General features: G+C 46.4%; 1 protein-coding gene across 2 annotated transcripts in view; it reads left to right on the forward strand.

The window, feature by feature from the left end:
* The window catches only part of malt3 (MALT paracaspase 3), a 117,169-nt gene that overhangs the window by 47,923 nt on the left and 46,927 nt on the right, over positions 1-22,319 (forward strand). For both annotated transcript variants that reach the window (XM_080216008.1, XM_080216009.1), the window contains exons 4-9: positions 212-390; positions 1,727-1,826; positions 5,730-5,777; positions 8,545-8,598; positions 12,739-12,765; positions 16,362-16,565. In XM_080216008.1, coding sequence (XP_080072134.1) covers positions 212-390; positions 1,727-1,826; positions 5,730-5,777; positions 8,545-8,598; positions 12,739-12,765; positions 16,362-16,565 — 612 coding nt within the window. The remainder of the gene's footprint in view (positions 1-211; positions 391-1,726; positions 1,827-5,729; positions 5,778-8,544; positions 8,599-12,738; positions 12,766-16,361; positions 16,566-22,319) is intronic.

A 22,319-nucleotide genomic window follows, 5' to 3' on the forward strand; every position in this document is an offset into this window, starting at 1 on the left:
ACCAGGCAGCATCCTGGTAAATCTCCTCTGCACTCTCTCCAATGCTTCCACATCCTTCTTGTAATGAGGTGACCAGAACTGAACACAATATTCCAAATATTGGAAACACTAGGACTGACTGACTTTTCAACTCCCTAAACACCATGTGTTTAATCAACATCGGCAGTGTTTTGCTTTTCTTTACAAGTGTTGTTTTTGTGTACTCTGATAGCGGCGTTACCTCACAGATGGAAGGGAGAGCCAGTGATTGGTCTACAGCCTGAACCCTTGAGGGTCAAAGTTGGTCAACGAATATCCTTGAAGTGTGTGGCTTTTGGAATTCCGGCTCCAAAATACCAGTGGTACAAAAATGGCATTCAGTTACCTCAGCAAACCAAAGCGCAATTGGTGGTAAGTTAATGTATGTTAAAATATATCCTTTACTAACCACTAGTGGATGCAAGAGCAATTTTTGGTCAGAACACAGCCTGCTCAGGAGGCTGAGTGTGTGGTTTGCCTGTCACCAGTATCAATCAATACAAGACCATCTGATTGGTCTAGGGCTAAAAGGCAGAACATCTGATTGGCCTAGGGCTGAAGAGCGAGAGCATCTGATTGGCCTAGGGCTGAAGAGCGAGAGCATGTGATTGGCCTAGGGCTGAAGAGCGAGAGCATGTGATTGGCCTAGGGCTGAAGAGCGAGAGCATGTGACTGGTCTAGAGTGCAGTGTTGAAGGGTGCAACTTGATTGGTTCACTATTGCAATGTTGGCACATGGTGGGGGGGGAGGTGAATTGAATTACTGACCATTGTAAACAGGCAGACGTGTGTATTGGGCAGATAATCTCAGTTATTTTATACTACTGCCAAATGTTCAAACTACTGAAATACAGATTTGGGATGGGAGTGTGGGGCAGACCCAATGCTTCAGTGTGGCACAGTGGTTAGCACGGCTGCCTCACAGCACCAGGGACCCAGGTTCGATTCCCGGCTCGGGCCACTGTCTGTGTGGAGACTGCACATTCTCCCCATGCCTGCGTGGACTTCCCCTGGGTACTCCGGTTTCCTCCCACTGTCCAAAGATGCGGGTTAGGTGGATTGACCACAGTAAATGAGAAACCTGGAACACTCTCCCTCAAGTTAAAGTTGAGCCGGGATGTCAATTGAAAATGTCCGGATTGGTGGACTTCTGTAAAGCAAGCGTGTTGAGGAATTTGGATCTGAGGCAGGTGGATGGGGTTACAGTGAACTAAGATGTGGAAGAGACTGTGGTGTAGTGGTGATGCACATGGTGACACACTGGTTAGCACTGTTGCCTCAGTGCCAGAGAACTGGGTTCGATTCCCAGCTTGGGTCACTGTCTATGTGAAATCTACACATTCTTCCCGTGTCTGCGTGGGTTTCCTCTGGGTGCACTGGTTTCCTCCCAGTCCAAAGATGTGTAGATTAGGTGGATTGACCATGGTAAATTGCCCCTTGTTTGCATGGGTTTCACCCGAGTGCTCCGGTTTCCTCCCACATTCAGAAAGACGTGCGGATTAGGTGCGTTGACCCAAAGAGTCACTGGAATGTTGCAACGAGGGGATTTTCAAAGTAACTTCATAGCAGTGTTAACGTAAGCTATACTTGTGACACTAATAAATAAACTTTTTTAACTCACTGAAAATTGAACCTGCGAAGGGGAGATGCTGAGCTGTGGCTGTATGAGTTGTTTTGCTAAAGGTGCTTTTGATTTTCTTTATTTCTAGATAACCGAGGCTGAGATGAGGCATCATGGGACATACTTGTGTTCCGTATCCAATGACCGGGAGCAAGAATGCTGGAGTTCCGCTGCTGATGTGAGCGTAGGTAAATAATGACATAGCATGGTCGCTAACAGTCACAGAATTGTATCGAATTTACAGCACCCAAACTGGTCTCCCCTTCTAACCCTAGTAACACATTCCTTTCCTTCCCTATCTCCAAATTTACTTATCTAGCTTCTCTCTCTCCTCCCCAGCCTCTGCCCCTCCCCCCACCACCCCCCTCCCCCACCACCACCAAAATGCATCAAATATTCTGGAACAGCGTGAAGATATGTGATCCGTTATGCCTTTGATTTGATTTATTATTGTCACATATATTGGTCGACAGTGAAAAGTATTGTTTCTTGTGCGCTATACTGACAAAGCATACTGTTCATAGAGAAGGAAAGGAGAGAGTGCAGAATGTAGTGTTATAGTCATAGGTAGGGTGTAGAGAAAGATCAACTTAATGTGAGGTAGGTCCATTCAAAAGTCTGATGGCAGCAGGGAAGAAGCTTTCTTGAATTGGTTGGTACGTGATCTCAGACTTTTGTATCTTTTGCTGATGGAAGAAGGTGGACGAGAGTGTGTCCAGGGTGCTTGGGTTCCTTAATTATGCTGGCTGCTTTTCTGAGGCAGCGGGAAGTCTAGACAAAGTCAATGGATGGGAGGCTGATTTGCATGATGAATTGGGCTTCATTCATGACCTTTTGTAGTTCCTTGCAGTCGTGGGCAGAGCAACAGCCCATACCAAGCTGTGATACAACCAGAAAGAATGTTTTCTGTGGTGCATCTGTAAAAGTTGGTGAGAGCTGTGGCACACATGCCAAATTTCCTTAGTCCTCTGAGAAAGTAGAGGCATTGGTGGGCTTTCTTAACTATAGCATCGGCATGGGGAGAACAGGACCGGATATTGGTGATCTGGACACCTAAAACCTTGACGCTCTCGATCCTTTCTACTTCATCCCCGTTGATGTAGACAGGAGCATGTCCTCCACTATGTTTCCTGAGCCAATGACTTCTGCATTGTGTCAATGTGGCAATAATATAACAATAATCGAAGGCTGTGCTCCCTGGAATTCTGTCTCAGAGCATTTTCATAGTAGCATCCCACTGGGCCGTGATAATGCTATCCATTAACCAACCATCTCCAGGATGTTGCCTGGGTCGGAGCATTTGAGCTATAAAGAGACCCTAGATAGGCTTGTATTGTTTTCTCTGGAGCAGAGAAGTCGTTCAAGGTTATGAGGGGTATGGACAGGGTGAGTAGGGGGCAACTGTTGCTCTTGGTTGAGGAATCAGTCACAAGGCGACATAGTTTTTGGGTGTGCGGCAGGACATTCAGAGGAATTTGAGATAAATAAGTTAACTTAGGGGGTGATGAGAATCTGGAATGTACTGCCTGGGAAGGTAGGGGAGGCTGCAAACCTTACAACCATTAAAAAATATTTGGATCAGCACTTGAACTATAATATTCAAAGATATGGGACAAGTGATGGAAAATGAATTAGCGCAACTTATGCAATAGTTATTGTCGGTACAGACTTGATGGGCCGAAGGACCTTTTCTGCTCTGGATGATTATCTCACAGTGACTCGCTACTTATTTGTTTTCCCACAACCCTTGCATTGTTTGGAGCAAGAAAAATCCTGGAGAGAAAGAATAGAGCCAACGTTTCGAGTCTGGATGACCTTTTGACAGAGCTCTGACGAAGGGTCGTCCAGACTCGAAACGTTGGCTCTGCTCTCCTCCACAGATGCTGCCAGACCCGCTGAGGTTTTCCAGCATTTTCTGTTTTTGTTTCAGATTCCAGCATTTTCTGTTTTTGTTTCAGATTCCAGCATCCACAGTGTTTTGCCTTTATCTTAAGGAAAATGTTGTATTGGTGTCAAATTGAAAAGGGGAATATTGTACTGGATATTAGGGCAGTGATGATTGGTAATGGGGTTGAGTTTTGATGTGACTTAATTTTATATCCCCATTCCTCCCATTTATGTTCAGTAGAATTAACATTTTTTGGATAATAGACAGTGTGCCATCTGCTTTAATGCCCATAAAATGGGGTCAGGTAGCTTTGCTTATCTGGTAGAGTGGGGGTGGGGGCAACATGTTTTTTAATCTGGGTGGTGCCTAGAGACTGAATTAATTTATTATTGTCACCTACATTAGTATATAGTGAAAAGTATTGTTTCTTGAGTGCTACACAGACAAAGCATACTGCTCATAGAGAAGGAAATGAAAAAGTGCAGAATGCAGTGTTACAGTCATAGCTAGGATGTAGAGAAAGATCAACTCAATGCGAGGTAGGTCCATTCAAAAGCCTGATGGCAGCAGGGAAGAAGCCGTTCTTGAATCGATTGGTGCATGTCCTCACTTATGAATGAGTTTAAAAAATAAATGGGAGGGAAACCATTAGAGGGAGTGTGGCACTGCCAGAGGTACCGTTTTTGGGGCTATAGTGAAGTCCAGTCTGCCCTCTTAAGGTAAAACGTGCCTGGGCACAGTTTTCCGTGAACTGGCCAATATTTAACACTCAATCATTGGTTGCCTTCGGTCATATAAGACAACGGTATCTCGGGGGTGGGCAGCTCTATGTGAAGGATGGCTCAGTGTGACTCAGGACCCCCCCCCCTCTCTGACATGGTGCTCTCTGTCACACTTAATACACAAAGGACAAGTGGCCTGAGAAAGTGGACGATTCTCTGGCCTCTGTTTTCTCTGTGCTAGCTGAACTTTTCATTCAGTTTGCAAAATAATGATTGGAATGCAAGTCTTTACAGGTAATCAAGTCTTAAAAATGCAGACAATGTGAGCGGAGAGAGTGTTAAGCACAGGTTAGAGATGTGTATTGTCTCCAGGCAGGACAGTTAGTGAGATTTTGCAAGTCCAGGCAAGTCGTGGGGGTTGCAGATAGCGTGACATGAACCCAAGATCCCGGTTGAGGCCATCCTTGTGTGTGGAACTTGGCTTTTGCTCTCTGCTCAGTGACTCTGCGACAAGGTGTCCTTGTAGCAGAAGTATGGCCACCCAGGATATCATGTCCTAGTGGCCAATTCACTGTACAAAAGATTTTTGGGTATTTGGCCGTCAGCCAGCCAATGAACATGGCTAAGCTCATGAGCAAAACCAACTTTTATTGCCCTTGTGAATGTAATGGTGGGCTACCTTCTTGAACCACTGCAATTTGTGTGGTGTAAGGGTACCACGGTGCAGTTAGTATCAGACACAGACCCAGTGAAAATAAAGAAATGGCAATATGTTTCCAAGTCAGGATGGTGTGGATTGGAGGGGAACTTGCAGGTGGTAGTGTTCCCGTGTGTCTGCTGTTCTTGGCCTTCTGGATGGTAGCGGTCACAGATTCGGAAGGTGCTGCCTAAGGAGCCCTGTGACTTCCTGTAGTGCATCATGTAATTGGTACACATGGCTGCTACTGGGTGTCAGTGGTGGAGGGAGTGAATGTTGGGGTGGCACAGTGGTTAGTGCTGCGGCCTCACGGCGCCAGGGACCCGGGTTCAATTCCAGGCTTGTCTGTGTGGAGTTTGCATGTTCTCTCTGTGTCTGCGTGGGTTTCCTCCGGGTGCTCCGGTTTCCTCCCACAGTCCAAAGATGTGCGGATTAGGTGGATCGGCCATGCTAAATTGCCCCTTAGCACCAGGGAGACTAGCTAGGGTAAATGCATAGGGTTGTGGGGATAGGACCTGGGTGGGATTGTGGTTGGTGTACACTTGATGGGCCGAATGGCCTCTTTCTGCACTGTAGAATTCTATGATTCCATGAAGGTAATAGATGGGGTGCCAGTCAAACGAGCTGCTTTGTCCTGAATATGTAGGCCTCATAAAAAACTAAATCTCTATTCATAGAGCCTGGTTAGTTTTGACCAATGCGGTCCCTGAAGTTCCTGATCTAGGTATGGCTGTGAGCCGTTTACAATATTTTAAAATAAATCTCCTCTCCTTCTGTTTCACAGTTGAAAACATTCCAATCGCCATGGCATTACCTTCCCTCAGAGTGACAGGTAAGAGCTAGTTTTCCTCTCTGCGTTTCCAACGGACGTGAATGAAGAGAATTGTGAAAGATCCAATTCTAAAATCAGAAAGGCCTGACTGGAACTTCCACCTAAAGCCAGGGTGTGAATCTGGCCCAGTGTGACTGCTGCCCAGTCCATTCCATCACCAGACCTGGAATCCTCTGTATTGGGTTTATCGAAGTCCCGTTCCATTAGACCAGGAACTCATGAGTTATGTTGAGAAACTCCAAGCTCACCTCTCCCAGAATTCTTACAATTGGCAGAGAACAAGGAGTCTCATAAACTAACCCTCTCAACTTCAGAATCAACCTAGTGAATCTCCTCTGCACCCCCTCCAGTGCCAGTATAGCCTTTCTCAAGTAAGGAGACCAAAACTGTACACAGTACTCCAGGTGTGGCCTCACCAGCACCTTATACACCTGCAACATAACCTCATTGCTAGAGGGATGAAGTTTAAAAACAATGAAGGACAAAATTCGTTTTGCCTTCTTAATTACCTGCTGCACCTGCAAACTAACTCCTTGAGATTTCTGCACAAGGATACCCAGGTCCCTCTGCACAGCAGCATGCTGCAATTTTTCACCATTTAAACAATAGTCCATTTCGCTGATATTCCTATCAAAACAGATGACCTCACATTTACCAACATTGTACTCCCATCTGCCAGACCCTCGCCCACTTACTTAGACTATCTATATCCCTTTGCAGACTTTCAGCGTCCTCTGCACACTTTGCTCTGCCACTCATCTTAGTGCCATCTGCGAATTTTGACAACTCCAAATCATCTATACAAATTGTAAACAATTGTGGTCCCAACACTGATCCCTGAGGCACACCACTAATCACTGATCACCAACCAGAAAAACACCCCACTTTTTGCTTTCTGTTAGTTAACCAATCGTATCCAGGCCATCTCCCTTGCCCTATCCCCATAATCCCACACATTTTCCATGGCCAATCCACCTAATTTACACACACTTTTCGTGCGGGAGGAAAACGGAGCAGCCGGAGGAAACCCACATAGACATGGGTTTCTCTGCACAACAAATTCTGCACAGACAGTGACCCAAGACTAGGAGTTGAACCCAGCTCCCTGGAACTGTGAGGCAGCACTGCTAACCACTGTGCCACCTTAATATGCAGATTAGATGGATTGGCTTGCTGAAGGGATAGGGCAGTGGAACGTCTGGGTAGATACTCTGTCAGAAAGTCAGTGCAGACTCGGTGGGCCAAATAGCCCTCTTCTGTACTGTAGGGCTTCTATGATGGTGATTCTATGATAAAATCCAACCAGCCATCTTGGTTCCATGATCTTTAACAGCCTTATAAGATCCGTCAACATCAAATTTAAAATTTCCGATTAATCATTTTGGATTTCCAAATTTCCATTGCTCCTGCTGTGCTCCCTGACTGCCTGATTCTAACTTTAATCTTGCTCTGGACTCTGTCAAAGGACATCAACTCTGCAAGCTATCCCAACCAAATAAAAACTTCAAAGGAACTAGAATTATTTCAAGTGCTTTGATTCAATCATTTCCCATCGCTGATGGGAGTAACGCTGGTTCCTTAGTTGGGGGTAAGGTGTTAGCGTGGATAGAGGATTGGCTGTCGAATAGGAAGCAGAGAGTTGGTTTCAATGGGTGCTATTCTGGTTGGCAGTTGGTGACTAGTGGAGTGCCACAGGGATCAGTGCTGGGGCCTCAACTCTTTACCATTTACATAGATGATCTGGAGGAGGGGGCTAAGTGTAGGGTGACGAATTTTGCTGATGACACAAAGATGAGTGGAAAAGCAAATTGCGTGGAGGGTGTGGAAAGTCTGCAGAGAGATCTGGATAGGCTGAGCAAGTGGGCGAGGACCTGGCAGATGGAGTATAATGTTAGCAAGTGTGAGGTTATCCACTTTGGCAGAATTAATAGTAGGAGGGATTATTATTTAAAAGGCAAAATGCTGCAGCATGCTACAGTGCAGATGGACCCGGGGGTCCTTGTGCACAAGTCGCAAAAACCCAGTCTGCAGGTGCAGCAGGTGATCAAGAGGGCGAATGGAATGTTGGCCTTTATAGCGAGGGGGATAGAATATATAAGTAGGGAGGTCTTGCTGCAATTGTACAGGGTACTGGTGAGGCCGCAGCTGGAGTACTGTGTGCAGTTTTGGTCGCCGCACTTGCAGAAGGACGTATTGGCCTTGGAGGGAGTGCAGAGGAGGTTCACTAGGCTGATACCGGAAATGAGGGGGTTGGCCTACGAAGAGAGACTAAATAGACTGGGTCTGTACTCATTGGAGTTTAGAAGGATGAGGGGGGAATCTTATAGAGATGTATAAGATAATGAAGGGGATGGATAGGGTAGAGGTAGATTCTTCCCACTTAGAAAGGATAGCAGGACTGGAGGGCACAGCCTCAAGATGGGGGGGGGGGGGGGGGGGGGGGGCGCAGTTTAGGTCAGAGTTGAGGAGGAACTTCTTCACTCAAAGGGTGGTGAATCTCTGGAATTCTCTGCCCGTTGAAGTGGTGGAGGCTACCTCGCTGAATATATTTAAGTCACGGGTAGATAGTTTTCTGATAGACAAGGGAATTAAGGGTTATGGGGAGAAAGCGGGAAAATGGAACTGATCCACTTCAGATCAGCCATGATCTTATTGAATGGCGGGGCAGGCTTGAAGGGCTAGATGGCCTACTCCTGCTTCTATTTCTTATGTTCTTATGTTTAACATTTTATTACAGGTGGAATAACAAGCTGTTATTCATTTCCAGGCTCTGGTGAGAGGAAGGTAACAGCAAAGTCCCCGGATGTCTGCCGGAAGCCAGGTACAGAATGCTTGGAAGCATCTGAGTTTGTTTGTGTGTGAGTGAAATGCCATTCTGTACATGGCTACAGGCCAAATGTTGGAACAATGGGATTAGAATTAATTGGTGTTTGATGGCAGTGCAGACACAATGGGCTGAAGGGCCTCTTTCCAGTGCTGAATAAACCTCCCCTGTTTCTGCTGATGAAGAACATGTTCACTCAGAACTGCAAAGCGCAGCTTCCATGTCTAACACCCCAGGCTAATACCTTTAAGAGTCATCCACGGGATGTGGACATTGCTGGCTGGCCAGCATTTATTGCCCAATCCTAATTGCTCCTTGAATTGAGTTTCAGAAGCATTAAAGAGTCAACCACATTGCTGTGGCTCTGGTAGGCCAGACCAGGTAAGGACAGCAGATTTCCTTCCCTAAAGGAAATTAGTGAACCAGGTGGATTTTTCTGACAATCGACAATGGTTTCATGGCCATCAGTAGATTCTTAGTTCCAGATTTTTATTGAATTCAAATTTCACCATGTGCCGTGGTGGGATTCGAACCCGGGTCCCCAACGCATTACCCTGGGTCTCTGGATTACTAATCCAGTGACAATACCATTATGCCACTGCCATCCCTTGTGACTCTTTTTGTGTTAATTCTTCCCCTCACACCGTTTTATAGTTGCGTTTTAGTCTCTGAAAGAGTTTGCTTTGCTAATATTTCGCGTGTTATCTTGACTTGGAGTCCTTCCACCTTCCCAAACGGAGGATACAATGATGTAAAGTCGGAGCAGGAGTGGGCATCTCGAACATGCCCCACTGTTCAGTAGGATTGTGGTTGAGTTTCTGCCTTTATCCCCTTTCCCATCTCATTCGATTGAGTTCAAAAACCCATTGGTCTCAACGTTGAATCATAGAATCCCTACCATGCAAAGGAGACCATTCGGCCGATCGAGTCTGCATCAATCCCATCTAGGCCCTCTCCCCACAGCCGCGTGTGTTTACACTAGCTAGTCCCCCTGACACTGAAGGGCAATTTAGTATGGCCAATCAATCTAACCCAGACATCTTTGGCCTGTGGGAGGAAACTGGAGCACCCTGAGGAAACCAATGCAGACACGGGGAGAATATACAAACTCTAAGAAGGAAATTAGGAGAGCCAGAAGGGGTCATGAGAAGGCCTTGGCAGATAAGATTAAGGAGAACCTTAAGGCGTTCTACAAATATGTGAAGAGTAAAAGGATGCGATATGAAGGAATAGGACCTATAAAATGTGACTGTGGGAAAGTTTGTACAGAACCGGTAGAAATAGCAGAGGTGCTTAATGAATACTTTACCTCGATATTCACGATGGAAAAAGATATGGGTGGTTGTACTGCAGGCTTGCGGTGGACTGAAAAGATTGAGTATGTGGACATTAAGAAAGAGGATGTGTTGGAACTTTTGAATAGCATCAAGATAGATAAGTTGCCGGGACCGGATGGGATGTACCCCAGGTTACTGTGGGAGGCGAGGGAAGAGATTACAGAGCCTCTAGCAATGATCTTTGCATCATCAACGGAAACGGGAGAGATTCCGGAGCTTTGGAGGATTGCGGATGTGGTTCCTATATTCAAGAAAGGGAATAGGGATAGCCCAGGAAATTACCGACCGGTGAGTCTAACCTCAGTGGTTGGTAAGTTGATGGAGAAGATCCTGAGAGACAGGATTTATGAACATTTAGAGAAGTTTAGTATGCTCAAAAGTAGTCAGCACGGCTTTGTCAAAGGTTAAATTCTTTGAAAATGTGACTAAACACATTGAAGGAAGAGCGGTAGATGTGGTTTATTTGGACTTCAGCAAGGTGTTCGATAAGGTCCCCCATGCAAGACTTCTTGAGAAAGTGAGAGGGCATGGGATCCAAGGGGCTGTTGCCTTGTGGATCCAGGACTGGCTTGCCCGCAGAAGGCAGAGAGTAGTTGTAGATGGGTCTTTTTCTGCATGGAGGTCGGTCATCAGTAGAGTGCCCCAGCGATCTGTTCTGGGACCCTTGCTGTTTGTGATTTTCATAAATGACCTGGATGAGGAAATGGAGGGATAGGTTGGTAAGTTTGCCGATGACATGAAGGTTGGTGGTGTTGTGGATAGTTTGGAAGGATGTCAGAAGTTGCAGTGTGACATAGGATGCAAGACTGGGCGGAGAAGTGGCAGATGGACTTCAACCCGGATAAATGTGTACTGGTCTTGGCAGTGTAGAGGATCAGAAGGACCTTGGGGTCGGGGTCCATAGGGCTCTTAAATTGGTCTCGCAGGTAGAGGATATGGTTAAGAAGGCGTATGGTGTACTGACCTTCATCAATCGAGGGATTGAGTTTAGGAGTCGGGAGACAATGCTGCAGCTTTATAAGGCCCTAGTCAGACCCCACTTGGAGTACTGTGCTCAGTTCTGGTCGCCTCATTACAAGAGGGATGTGGAAGCTATTGAGAGGGTGCAGAGGAGATTTACAAGGATGTTGCCTGGATTGGGTGGCATGTCTTATAAGGATAGGTTGAGGGAGCTCAGTCTTTTCTCCTTGGAGAGACAGATGATGAGAGGTGACCCAATAGAGGTGTATATGATGTTGAAAGGTACTGATCAGGTGGATTCTCAGAAGCTTTTTCCCAGGGCTGAAATGGTTGCTACGAGAGGACACAGGTTTAAGGTGCTGGGGAGTAGGTACAGAGGAGATGTCAGGGGTAAATTTTTCACTCAGAGTGGTGGGTGAGTGGAATCAGCTGCCGTCAGTGGTGGTGGAGGCAAATTCGATAGGGTCTTTTAAGAGACTTTGGATGAGTACATGGGACTTAATAGGATTGAGGGTTATAGATAAGCCTAGTAGGTAGAGATATGATCGGCGCAACTTGTGGGCCGAAGGGCCTGTTTGTGCTGTAGTTTTTCTATGTTCTATAAGTAGCCATGCTATTTGGGCGGCACAGTAGCACAGTGGTTAGCACTGCTGCTTCATAGCTCCAGGGTCCTGGGTTCAATTCCCGGCTCGGGTCCCTGTGTGGAGTTTGCTCGTTCTCCCTGTGTCTGTGTGGGTTTCCTCCGGGCACTCCGGTTTCTTCCCACAGTCCAAATATGTGCAGGTTAGGTTGATTGGCCATGATAAGAAATTGCCCCTTAGTGTCCAGGGATGCATAGGTTAGAGGGATTAGTGGGTATAATATGGAGGGATATGGGGATCGGGCCTAGGTGGGATTGTGTTCGGTGCAGACTCGATGGGCCGAAGGGCCTCTTTCTGCACTGTAGGGTTCTATGATTATATCAGCTACCAAGGCCCCAGGCTCTGGAATTCTCTCCCTACACCTCTCTGCCCCTTTACGCCCCTCCTCCCCCTTTAAGACCCTCCTTAAAACCTACCTCTCTGTCCATGCTTTTGGTCACCTGATCTAATATCTCCTCCTATGTTTTGGTGGCCCAATTTGTTTTATAACACTCCTGTGAAGCATGACACACTTGAGGATGTTTCATTACCTTAACGGTGCTTTATCGTTGAATCATAGGATCCCTATTCCTCAGTCAGGGCATTGAGTACAGAAGTTGGGAAGTTATGTTGTCATTGTATGGGATGTTGGTGAGGCCGCACCTGGACTATTGTGTTCAGTTTTGGTCACCTTGTTATAGGAAAGATGTTATTAAACTGGAGAGAGTGCAAAAGAGATTTACAAGGATGTTGCCAGGATTCAAGGGACTGAGTTATAGGGAGAGGTTAGACAGGCAGGAGCTTCAGGCAGGAGCGGAGGGTGGCCTTGTGAAGGCCTGGGCAAAATGGCAGAGTGAGCAGAGCAGGAAGTGAGCAGCCAGTGCACCCCTCCAGTTTTAAAGCTGCTAAAGCTTCTGAGCAGGGAAGGTCTGAGCTTCAATCAAGCACATAGTGTTTCATTCCTACAACTGACCCCACTGCAAGCTTGGAGACCCATGAAGTAAGGATAGCAGTCTACGTGCTGTAAAGGTTGACAGTGTTGCTATGGTCACCTCACAAATGCCCACAATCTCCTCAGGGTGCCAGCACTCTTAAGGAAAGTCACAATGTATGGTGATAAACAGTCTTCCTCAATCTGCCCACAACCTTCCTTCCACTTAACCAGAGAAAGGACATTATCTTTCACTTGCTCTAACATGTTCTCTCTCTTTCTCTTTCAGACACACCTCCAGAGGTCAGAATGTGCGGTATGTCAACACTGGTTTTAGTTTTTTGCAGGTGACTTTTGGGTTTTCACAAGATATAGGGGCAGACTTAGGCCATTCGGCCCATTGGGTCTGCTCTGCTATTCAATCATGGCTGATATGTGCTTCATCCCATTTCCCTGCCTTCTCCCCATAACCCATTACCAATCAATAATCTGTCTAGCTATTACGATAATCAACATCAAGCACTATACGTTTGACATTTTCCATCAGTAATTGTCACAAAACGCAAACAAGAAATTATGCTACAACAGTTCTAATGTGTCTTTTTTTACAAGCTATCGATCCATGTTTACCTGTTACCGAGTACTCACACCAGTGAAACAGGCCATTCAGCCCAGTGGTCCATTCTTGGTGCTTATGTTGCCTCGGAGCCCCATTCGTCCCTTAATTCATCTCGTGCTATTTTCATGTCAACAGGGAAAACTATTTGTCTTGAGTTAAGTTGTGTAGAATTACAAAAAGCTGACAAGAAAAGCTTGGTAGGATAGAACTTGAACATTGTTGAAGAGAGGGAGAGACATGCTGTCAGAACTTGGGGAATCCAATCCCGTGGCTTTCTCCATGGCAACACCATGGCCAATCAGAGTCAACTTGCCAACCAATCACTTTTCCCATGTCGTATAAATTGTGATGATCTTTTGAAATGTGGTATTCTTGCCTTTGTCCTGCTGGGTGCAAGGTGGATAACTGGTAGGGCCGTCTTTCTTTTCAGCAGCTTTGAAGCCCATCCATCAAATCCGTTGCCTGTTGCATGAGCTGACATCAGGGTTTTAAGCTGGGAATTTGAGTATTACTCCAGAGACTCCAGCACTAAACAAGGGCTAACGTGTTGTTGTTGTACAGAGGGAGCACTGCACAGTAAGAGGGGTAGGGGAACGGAGGGGGATGTGAAATTGAGACGTTGTCTGCCCCCCAGGGAAACGTCAAAGATTCCAATGCATCATTTCAAAGAGGATCAGGGATTCCCCTGTGTCCTGGCTGGTACTTATCCACCAATCAGTACCACCAAAACCTGGCAGAGATGAAAGGTGAGACAATGATCAGGTAGGTTTCGAGGCTAGCCTGTTGCACTGGGGATGTGCCAACGCCTGTGATAGTGGTTCACCCTGGCTAAAGTAGGGTAAAGAATCAGGGTAGCCAATGTTTTAAAGTTTATTTATTAGTGTGACAAGTAGGCTTACATGAACACTACAATGAAGTTACTGTGAAAATCCCCTAGTTGCCACACTCCGGCGCCTGGTTGGGTACACTGAGGGAGAATTTAGCATGGTCAGTGCACCTAACCAGCACGTCTTTTGAACTGTGGGAGAAAGCTGGAGCACCCAGAGGAAACTCGGGGACAACATGCAGATTCTGTGTGGATTTCCCCTGGTGCTCCGGTTGCCTCCCACAGTCCAAAGATGTGCGGGTTAGGTTGAGGGGCCATGCTAAATTGACCCTTAATGTCAGGGGAATTAGCAAGGTAACTATGTGAGGTTACGGGAATAGGGCCTAGGTGGGATTGTGGTCAGTGCAGATTCAATGGGCCAAATGCACTGTAGGGATTGTATAATTCTATGAAACGTCAAACAAACTAGGGATGGAGTGCAATGTCTCCTCCTATCAGCTCGGGTCTGGCTTGTCCCTCATGGGACCATGATTGGACTTGATTAGAATTTAAGTTCTGAAAGGTACCAAAAAAAGCAGATTATCTGCTCATTGTCATACTGTTGTTTGTGGAATCTTGCTGTGCTGAAATTAGCATTTACAGGGCCCCCAGAGATATATCGATTCGCTCTGGAAATCCATGCAAATTCCTGCTTTAGCATATTCCTATCTCAGCCTCCGAATGCCTCCATGATTCACAGTGATGAAGTTTCATTGTTGTTGCCATGAAGGTGTTAGAATTCACAGTTTTGCTCAGATGTTCCTCTCTCGCTCAACATCAGAAACACCATTCTCGTTAGCAACCCCTTGCTATCTCTGAATCAAAGTGAAATTTTGCACACATGATGTCTGATAATGTGGTATTGACTTTGATCAGATAGGAGCTTGCATTGCTGTGAGTAACTTGGCGAATTGATGCAGGCTTGTGTGGATTTGAACCAGTCTTTCAGGCAGCAGAGCACTAAGTGCTTTGTCGGACTCCATGACTTAGATCAAAAACTGTAAGTCAGGCATTGAAAGTAAAAGGTCAGAGAAGGTCAGTCGGAAGGCCTCACTGCCTGAACTTTAACCTACTGCTAAAGGCGCAGTAGGTACAAATGGGTTTTTCCTGCCCAGTTTCTTAATTCCCTCTGGTCTGAGGGAATCTCAGATTTATCACCAGATCCGCACTATGCCCTGATGTCCGCTTACCAAACCCACCAAACACAGGAGCAAGACAGTAGAGGGATTTTTCTGTTTTAAGTTCATTTATGGGATCTGGGCATTACTGGCTAGATCAGCAGTTACAGAATCGCTATAGTGCAGATGGTGGCTATTCAGCCCATCGAGCCTGCACCAACAACAATCTCATCCAGGATCTATTCCCCATAACCCCAAATATTTACCCGGCTAATCCCCCTGACACTAAGGGGCAATTTAGTATAGCCAATTCACCTAACCTACACCTCTTTCGGATTGTGGAAGGAAACCAGAGCACCCGGAGGAAACCCATGCAGACGTGGGGAAAACGTACGAATTCCACAGACACCCGAGGCTGGAATCGAACCTGGGTCCCTGGCGCTAAGAGGCAGCAGTGCTAACCATTGTGCTACCGTGCCACCCATCCTTAGTTGCCATTAAGAAGGTGGTGGTGAGCTGCCTTCTTGAACTGATTTGATTTGATCTTTCTCTGCACCCTAGCTATGACTGTAACACTGCATTCTACACTTTCTCCTTTCCTTCTCTATTAACGGTATGCTTTCTCTATAGTGCGCAAGAAACAATACCTTTCACTGTATACCAAGACATTTGATAAATCAAATCAAAAATGTCTTGCTGCATTTGGACATGAACTGCTTCAGTACCTGAGGAGTTGTGACTGGTGCTAATCATCCCCCTCTCTCTTATTTCAGTGAGTATGTTGGGGCGAAAAGAGATCTGCATTTATATAGTGCCATTCACATCCTCAGGATGTCCAAACCCTTCACAGCCAATGAAGTATTTTTGAAGTGTAATCATTATTGTAGGAAAAGGAACTGCCAATTCATGCACAGCAAGATTCCACAAATGGGAATGCAATGCTGACCAGGTGGTGTGTTTGTGGCTTTGGTTGAGGGCTGAATGTTGGCCAGGACACCAAGGAAAGTTCTCTTAATGGTCTTTGGATGGTACTGTGGGATCTTTTACTGAGAGAGATGAGGTCTCAATATTCCACCCCATCCAAAAGACGACACTTGTGACCATACAGCACTGCCTTGGTGCTGTACTCCTTTTGTCAGCCTGAATGTGATGCTCAAGTTTCTGGAGTAGGACTTGAATCTTCTGAATCAAGGGTGAAGTGCAGGTATGGGACCCCTGTAACACATTGGTCTCTCTGTGTTGGGCAGTGCCCCCACCCCCACCTCCTTGGGCACCGAGCAGGCAGTAACTATGTACTCCTTGCATTGCAGCCACTGACAAAGTCGCACTGCTGATTGGAAACATGAACTACGTGAATCACCCTAAGCTGGTGGCCACTATGATGGATGTCTTTGAATTGTCGAACCTTCTGCATCAACTTGACTTCCGGGTGGTTTCCCTGATGGACCTGACTAAGGAGGAGATACAAAGCGCCGTCAAACAGTTCCTCCAGCTCCTGGATCAAGGCGTATATGGTGAGTGGGACTGAGGACAACATCCATTCAATTGGATTCCCATTTAATTCCAGTCCGTGTCAGCAGGAGTCTTGCTCACCGGCTACTGAGAAGCAATTGTTTGGAGCTTGCATCCATCTGGTGTCTCTTAAGAAAGAAACCATTTGGATGAATGATTGATAAGCAAATAAATACTTGGGGCGGCACAATGATCAGTTCTGCTGCTTCACAGGCAGCCGGGTCCCGGGTTCAATTTCCAGCTTGAGTCACTGTCTGTGTGGACTCTGCACATTCTCCCCATGTCTGCGTGGGTTTCCTCCGGGTGCTCCGATTTCCTCCCAGACTTCAAAGGTCTGCGGGTTAGGTGCTTTGGCCATGCTAAATTGCCCCTTAATGTCCAAAGATGTGGAGGTTAGGGGGATTAGTCATGGCAAATGCACAGGGTTACAGGGAGAGGGTCCAGGTAAGATGCTCTGTTGGAGAGTCAGTGCAAACTTGATGGGCCGAATGGCCTCTTGCAGTGTAAGGATTCTGTGAAAGTCAGTTTTACCATCAATTGACTTCATTGGTTTTTGTTTCATATTAATGCGTTCTCTCACAGACATACACAAATTTTGGGAATAGTTAAAAGCAATCTTACTAAAGACATGATTGAAGAATAAAACAACAATCACTGCATCTACCCTGTAGCACCTGCTGCAGTGTCATGGAGCAGTAGGCAGAGTTTTACAGCACAGAAAGAGGCCCTTTGGCCCATCATGTCGGTGCTGACCATCTATTCTAATCCTGTTATCCAGCACTTTTTCGGTAGCCTTGTGTGCTATGGCATTTCAAATGCCCATTTGAATAGAATGGAGTCGTACAGTGCAGAAGGAGGCCATTCAGCCCTTTGACTCTGCACCAACTACAATCCCACCTAGGCCCTATCCCTGTAATCCCATGCATTTACCGTAGCTAGTCCCAGTGACCCAAGCCGGAATCAAACCCGGCTCCCTGGCACAGTGAGGCAGCAGTGCTCACCACTGTGGGTTCTCCTGGAATTCCATTCCAATTCTCTTCCCACACCTAGCGCTGCGCTAAGGCATGCTTTTGTCTATTTCATAGCTAGGTATTCCTGGAATAGGTCACTGGTCTGTCACCAGGGGATTTATAGCGTGCGGGGCGCACTCCACATCAAGCAGGGCTGACCAGGAGCCTCCCCCATTCCTACTGCCAGCCCTTGGTGTGTTTAGAAGGGTTTTACAGGTTGACACTCAACCTATTTTGGCCAGGTTATGAATGCACCTTCTTTGGCCATCAATCCCTAGGGTGGGACTCGAACCCAGAGCTTCTGGTTCAGAGGCAGGGGCATTACCCACTGTGCCACAAGACTGTCTGCTCCCTCATAGGTGTACTGTATCCAAGAGTAGATATTCTCAGATGTGATATTTTGATGTTAGCTGTGGCTCTGTTTGGAACACCTCTCTCCTGAGTCTGGAACATGTGGGTTCAGGTCCCAATGGTGGGCAGCATGGTAGTTAGTGCTGCTGCCTCACAGCGCCGGGGACACGTTCATTCCCTAGCTTGGGTCACTGTCTGTATGGAGTCTGCACGTTCTCCCCGTATCTGCGTGGGTTTCCTCCAGGTGCTCCGGTTTCCTCCCACAGCCCAAAACACGTTCTGGTTAGGTGAATTGGCCATGCTAAATTCTCCCTCAGTGTACCCAAACAGGCGCCGGAGTGTGGTGACTAGAAGATTTTCACAGTAACTTCATTGCATTGTTAATGTAAACTGACTTTATTTAGTCGTCCGTGGGATATGGGAGTCACTGGCTGGGCCAGCATTTATTGCACATTCCACTTGCCATTGGAGGACGTTGAGAGTCATCCACATTGCTGGAGTCACATATAGGCCAGACCAGGTAAGGATGGCAGATTTCCTTCCCTAAAAGGCATTAGTAAACCAGATGGGTTTTTCCGACAATCGACAATAGTTTCATGGTCATCAGTAGATTCTTAATGCCAGACTTTTTTTATTGAATTCAAATTCCACCATCTGCCATGGCGGATTCGAACCCAGGTCCCCAGAACATCAGCTGAGTTTCTGAATTAATAGTCTAGTGATAACAACACTAGGCCATCGTCCCCCAGCCTTATGACACTAATAAATAAACTTTTAAACTTTAACAATATACAGATGTGAAATCTGGGCTGACTGACCCCCTCTCAGGACTGGGGGTGGTGCTGCACTGTTGCTGATGTCTCCCTTGGCCTCTTGCATTTAATATCTCCCTCTATCTCTCCTGTCTAGAGGGTGTGTAAGATCTCTACTCTGAAGAAGAGTGGGCAAATGTTTATCGCTCATTATTAAAATAGATTGCTGGTCATTTAAACATTGCTGTTGCAATCCAGTAGAAAAGTTTCCACTTCTAATCTATTGATCAATATTAATGCATCCCTGCTGTAATTATAAACTGTGACACAATCAGCAGAGGTCTTGCAAAGTCATTGCAAGCCAAAGTCTCTCCATCTGTTTTTCTCGTTTTCCATTGGGTATATGTCTATACATAGTGAGGTATGTGTCCAGCTCCTGATAGTCAGATCACTGGACTGCTCGCCAGCAGCCCTTTAACCCAGAGCATTCACCATGCCAACAGGGGTGAGGCACGGCTCAAAGCCTGCGCCACGCAGCCCAGGGCTAATGCTCAACTGAGACGGGGACCGCGCAGGAGAAGGACCACAAAGCCAAAGTCCCGATTCTCAACCTTTAGTGGTCGGGACATTGAGTAAAGAGTAAGGGTGGAATTTTCAATGAAGTCCTGCCTGCCTGCAGCAGGTGGGACACAGACTATGCACAGACCTCGGGCAGAATTTTCCAGTCTTGGGGTGACCAAAATCCTGCCCTGGATGTCATGTTGCAACTTTATAAAACTTTGGTTAGGCCAAAGCACTTAGTGTTCAATTCTGGTCACCACATTACAGGAAGGATGTGGAGGTTTTGGAGAGGATGCAGAAGAGGTTTACCGGGATGCTGCCTGGATTAGAGGGTACGCGCTCTAAGGAAAAGCTGGAGAAATTAGGGCTGTTTTCTCTGGAGCTGAGTGGAGATCTGATAGAAGATAATGAGAGACATAGGTAGGGTTGACAGACAGAACTTTTTTTTCCAGAGCTGAAATGTCCAATACTAGAAGAGCCCTCTAACTTAAGGGGGAAAGTTTAAAGGAGATGTGAGGGGTAGGCTTTTTATACAGGGAGTGGTAGGTATCTGGAACGTGCTGCCGGGATAGTGGTGCAGGCAGATAAGACAGGGGGGCTTAAGGGTCTTTTAGATAAGCACATGAATTTGCAATTATTAGAGGAATATGGACAAGGGCAGGCAGAAGGGAGTTTAATTTGGCATCATGTTTGGCATAGCATTGCGGGCTGACTCTTAATGCCCTCTGAAGAGCAACTAGGGATGGGCAATGAATGCTGGCCAGCCAGCGATGCCCATTCCCATGAATGAATTAAAAAAAAGTTGCTGATTTTTGATCCCTGGACAGTTTTGCCAGCGATGTGTGAAATGAACACAGGGCAATAGTTGCCCCATGCCCATTGCACCATTGGTACTGATCTGTAGATCAGAAGCTTTTCCCACCCACCTCCAACTCTCTGGAAAGGCAACAGGGTGGAAATGGCAAGGTGGGATGTAGTTCAGCAAATTCCTAAGAGCACATCCCAGCTGGGCCAGGCCTGCAGAAGCCTGGCTGGGAGAGGTGGGTTTTTGACATTGGTTTCACGGTCATTAGCAGATTCCTAATTCCAGATAATTTTTATTGAATTTGAATTCCATCATCCATTCTGAACCCAGGTCCGCAGAACTTTACTAATAGTCTAGTTATAATACCACCAGGCCATCACCTCCCCAGACTGAAAGAAGCCTATTTCACAAAAGGCCTTGTTTCTTTTCTGAATGGTGCATTGATGAGGAGTGTGGAGTCCACCACGCAATGAGAGCAGTGTCTGTCCACAGGCTTCTCCCAGTGTCTGTAATGGCAGCAGTTGAATGACAGATAGAAGGAGCAGGAAGCAGGCCGCAGCCTGTGTCAAGCTGAGTGGTATGCGCTATTTCTGGCTCGCCACTGTTTCACCTCCTTGTTTGGTAATGGGGAGGGAATGAAAGATAGAGAGGCAGACAGAGAAAGGGAGAGACACAGAGAGGGAGAGTGAGTGCACCTCTTGCTCTGTTGTCTTGAATTAGTTGCGTTGACGTCAGAAGGATCCTGTTCTCAGACGGGGCAGTTAAGAGGTGTTGACAGGAAGCTGACTGCAATGCAGAGCGGTTACTCTGCTGTGTCTTTGGTTTGGACAGTAAAATGTCTAAGCCCTTTTTACAGAGTTATATAGGAGAAACAACCAGGAAACTGGCTTGTTGTACAAAACAGAAACTGGCTTTTCAGCACAATTGGCCCACCCTGATGTTTATCTTCTCTGTGAGCTTTCTTCCAACCTTCTCTTCTACCTCCAGCATCACAACCTGTTCTTTTCCCCCGTGTGTTCACCTGTCTTCCTTTTCAACATGTTTTCACCTCAACCGTTCATTTTTGTTTCCAAATACAGATTTTATTCATGCAAACTTGTAAATTTACACTGCAAAATATTTTAACAGGTGGCACTGTGGTTAGCAGTGCTGCCTCACAGCACCAGGGACCTTGGTTCAATTCCCGGCTTGGGTCACTGTCTGTGCAGAGTCTGCGTGGGTTTCCTCTGGGTGCTCCAGGTTCCTCCCACATTCCAAAGATGTACAGGTTAGGTGGAGTGTCCTTGCTAAATTGCCCCTTAGTGTCCAAAGATGTGCAAGTTAGGTGGATTGGCCATGGTAAATTGTCCCCTAGTGTCCAAAGATAAGGCTAGGTGGATCGGCCATGCTAAATTGCCCCTTAGTGTCCAAAAATGTGTGGGTTAGGGGGATTGGCCATGCTAAATTGCCTCTTAGTGTCCAAAAATGTGTGGGTTAGGGGGATTATTGAGGTAAACGCATGGGATTTCAGGGATGGAGTTGGGGGATAGTTCTGGGTAAGAGACTCTTTTTCTATCAGAGAGTCGGTGCAAACTCGATGGGCCAAATGGCCTCCTACACTGTAGAAATTCTGTGATTCCAAGTGCGAATAGGGATTGGGAATGTATAACAGGAAACTTAAGGTATGTGCTAAGAGATTCAAAAGACAAGGAAAGATATTATTCATGGATGCTGTGTTGAGTTGGTGCAGCTTTGATGGATTGAATAGCCTGCTACAGCACTGTAGGGATTTTTTATGAAATTTACCAGAAAGTGCCATAAAAATGTGACTTGTCCTCAGACAGTGTCAATTCCGTGATATAATTGTTGATATTTTCAATATAGATTCCATTTCAGACATACAGCCCAGGGTCAAAAACATTTCAAATTTAAAATATGACAAAAAAAACGAGAGAATTCAGCTTTGCTTCACACAGCATGTCCCTCTCTGAGGGACTGCAGTACTTTTGTATTCATCTTCCATGTAGGCATACAGTCCAAGGCAGTTCTACAAACTTTCTAGCCCCTTAGGGCACTGTGGCTGAACGGCCTGTTAGTGCCAGCCCCAGGTGGGGTTCCCCAAATGTGGTTGATCCAGGCAAGACCCCTCAATTTGTTACAGTATGGCTGGACCCTCAAATTGTTCCAAACCTAGGTGAGGAGGAAAAGGACTTAGCTCTCTGTCTTCATTCAACCCACCCCTGCTGGTATCAACAAGGCTTAGAATCGTAGAATCCTACAGTGCAGAAGGAGGCCATT

Source organism: Carcharhinus amblyrhynchos, chromosome 32 (genome assembly GCF_965287045.1).
Source record: "Carcharhinus amblyrhynchos chromosome 32, sCarAmb.v2.hapA, whole genome shotgun sequence".
Taxonomy (NCBI): domain Eukaryota; kingdom Metazoa; phylum Chordata; class Chondrichthyes; order Carcharhiniformes; family Carcharhinidae; genus Carcharhinus; species Carcharhinus amblyrhynchos.